This window comes from Pteropus vampyrus, unplaced genomic scaffold (assembly GCF_000151845.1).
Source record: "Pteropus vampyrus isolate Shadow unplaced genomic scaffold, Pvam_2.0 Scaffold7, whole genome shotgun sequence".
Lineage (NCBI taxonomy): Eukaryota > Metazoa > Chordata > Mammalia > Chiroptera > Pteropodidae > Pteropus > Pteropus vampyrus.
In genome coordinates this window covers 6,070,731-6,073,529 of record NW_011888788.1, presented here as the reverse complement: position 1 = coordinate 6,073,529, position 2,799 = coordinate 6,070,731, and the positions used below count along the sequence as shown (strand labels likewise).

General features: G+C 35.0%; 1 protein-coding gene across 3 annotated transcripts in view; it reads right to left on the bottom strand.

Moving 5' to 3' along the window:
• The window catches only part of PLCB4 (phospholipase C beta 4), a 393,600-nt gene that overhangs the window by 10,592 nt on the left and 380,209 nt on the right, over positions 1-2,799 (bottom strand). For all 3 annotated transcript variants that reach the window (XM_011370137.1, XM_011370146.1, XM_011370152.1), the window contains one exon: positions 594-695. In XM_011370137.1, the coding sequence (XP_011368439.1) occupies positions 594-695 (102 nt within the window). The remainder of the gene's footprint in view (positions 1-593; positions 696-2,799) is intronic.

The following is a 2,799-nucleotide window of genomic DNA, read 5'->3' as shown; positions in this document are numbered from 1 at the left end:
CCACATCCTTCCCTCAGCCTCTGCCCTGGCCCCATCCTGCTTCCCCTACTCCCCTTCTCTGAAGATACCTTCCACATGTACTCAAATTCCTGTCTTGTTCTCTAGTTAAAAAAAAAAAAAAAACCACCTAAGACAAGGACAAACCAGAGAAATGGTGGGAGCTTTTGAGATAATGCTTGGTGTCAAGGACAGTAAAAGGCAAATCAAGAGACGATAATGGTCCTCCTACACATTGCTATTCAGAACTGGCCCACCCAGAATGAGTTTACACCTGAGCAGGTGAGATGCTTGTAGAATGACCCATTGGAATGTGGGAAGGATATTTTGCCATATATTATACAATTCTGTTTGTAAATGAGCCATATATATTGAATGCAAATTTATTTTACTAGTGATAGTGGCAGTAAACAATCAGAAGACAGCTGTTCTATTAGTAATAAATCTTCATAGCTGTTATAATAGCAGCATTCTTAGCCAAAACTTGCAAAGGTTTTAATATTTCAAATGTAAGTACGTGTGCATATACACATAAATGTTAAGTCTGTGTCTGCAAATTGATGCTATATTCCCTCAGAGAGCATTTTCAGACTTACCTTTCCCGTTCTGCTTTATTCTTGATAGATTTATCTTGGCTGATGGCTTTGCTATTTTCCATAGAAATCTTAGCTTGGTGTGCTCTCATTTCCTTGCTTTCTCTATGTATTAAAAATAAACAAACAGGGAAGGGGATGGGAGTGAGTGTTTAATGGGTACAGAGGTTCAACTAGAGAAGATGAAAAAGTTCTTGAGATGGATAGCAGTGACAGTTGCACAAAAGTGTGAACGTATTTAATGCTACACACTTAAAGTGGTTAAAATGGTAAGTTTTATGTTATGCATATTTAACTATAATAGAAAAATAAACAAAAAACAAAAAAATTCTTATGTAACTATAAGACTATTAACTTTTTTTTCATTATTGAGCTCCTTGAGTTGTTTTGCATCCTGTGAAAAGAATGGAAGGAGCCCCAGTTCATGAGGATGTTTCTCCCTGAGGCCAAGAGATCACCTAGTGGTAAAGTAACAGTGATGGACTAGAAAGAGGAGACATTATGTTTATCTATAAAATGCATAAATTTTCCAGCTTTGTCCCACATTTTGGGGGTCATATGGCCTGGAAGAGAGAGAGAGAGGATATTCCAACCCTTACAAGTAAACTTTCTGTTTTCTGACAGTTCATGGGAATGAAGGAAACTAAAATGGTTTTAATAAGCGCGAGAAGTAGGAAAAAAGGATGTTTACAGGAGGTTGATCACTGTGTATGTGAATGCATATGTGCATATGACAAAGACTCATATTTTTAGATTATTTATGTGTACATTAAAGGCATACAATTTAGAATACTAAAATGAATATTATTAGCAAAGGATTATTTTTTGGAATCTATGGTGATCTTCTTGAGGCACTGCCTAGAAACAAGTCATCAAGGAGTCAGGTTACCTAAGAAATGTTTACACATCAGAAGGCATAGAAAACAACCCAAGAGTCCACTGAAGGATGACGAGATAAAGAAGATGTTACACATACACATCACACACACACACACACACACACACACACACACGAACACTACTCAGCCATAAAAAAGATGAAATATTGCCATTTGCGACAACATGGATAAACCTGGAGAGTATTATGCTAAATGAAATGTCAGGTGAAAAAGGACAAAAACTATGATTTCACTCACATGTGGAATATAAAACAAAAGGTAACAAACAAACTAACATAACAAACAAAAACAAACTCATACATACAAACAATAGAATGGTGGTTACCAGAAGGGAAGGGAGTGTGTGGGGAGGGCAAACTGGGTAAAGGGTTTCAAATACATGGTACTGAAAGGAACTAGATTTCGGGTAGAGAGCATGCAATAGAGTACATAGATGCTGAATTATAATCTATATGTTATTAATCAATGTTAACCCAAATTAATTTAAAAAAAGAGACTGCTATAACAGAATTCTTCAGTTTTGAGACTTTAGGGTCACAGAGGCAGGAATATGTATATAAACTTCTGGGCCCAAGAAAATGGCTCTCGATTTTTTCCATAATTTGTTACTAAACTGACCATTTCTTTATTCATTCATTCTACAAACACATTAATAACCAAATGCTGCTGACAAGTGTTAAAAAGGCAAGATTGTTTAACCTGGAATAATAGCTGTGATGGTGAAAAGAAACACAACCACAGGGTACTGAAGAAAAAGCTTAAACACTGCTATTGTTATGAAAAATGCCCATCATAGATTTATTTTTTAAGGTAATTAGTAAGTAGGTTATGGTCTCTTTGAATGACTTCCTAAGTAATGCAACTATAAGTTTACTTTGTTTTTTTTTTTTCTTTTAGCCAATGCCTACCGTTGTGGGCTATTTTTATCTTTATTCAGCTACTAGAAAAGAATACAAAATAGTGCCTTATTCTGTGAAGCATCTTTGAATAAAGGTAGTCACCTAAAATCAGATATTGCAGCAATGGTAAAAAGTAGAGTCATGAACAAATCTTTCTGTGTACTTAATCAAGAGCATTTCTAAGAGACAAAAGAAAAGACAACTTTTTTAAAAATTATTTTTATTTTTCAATTACAGTTGACATTTAATATTATATTAGTTTCAGGTCAGGTGTACAGCATGGTAGTTAGACATTTATATAATTTACAAAATGATCCCCCCGATTAGTCTAGTACCCACCTGACACTGTACATAGTTATTACCATATTGTTGGCTATATTCCCTATGCTTTACTTCACATCCCCATAACCA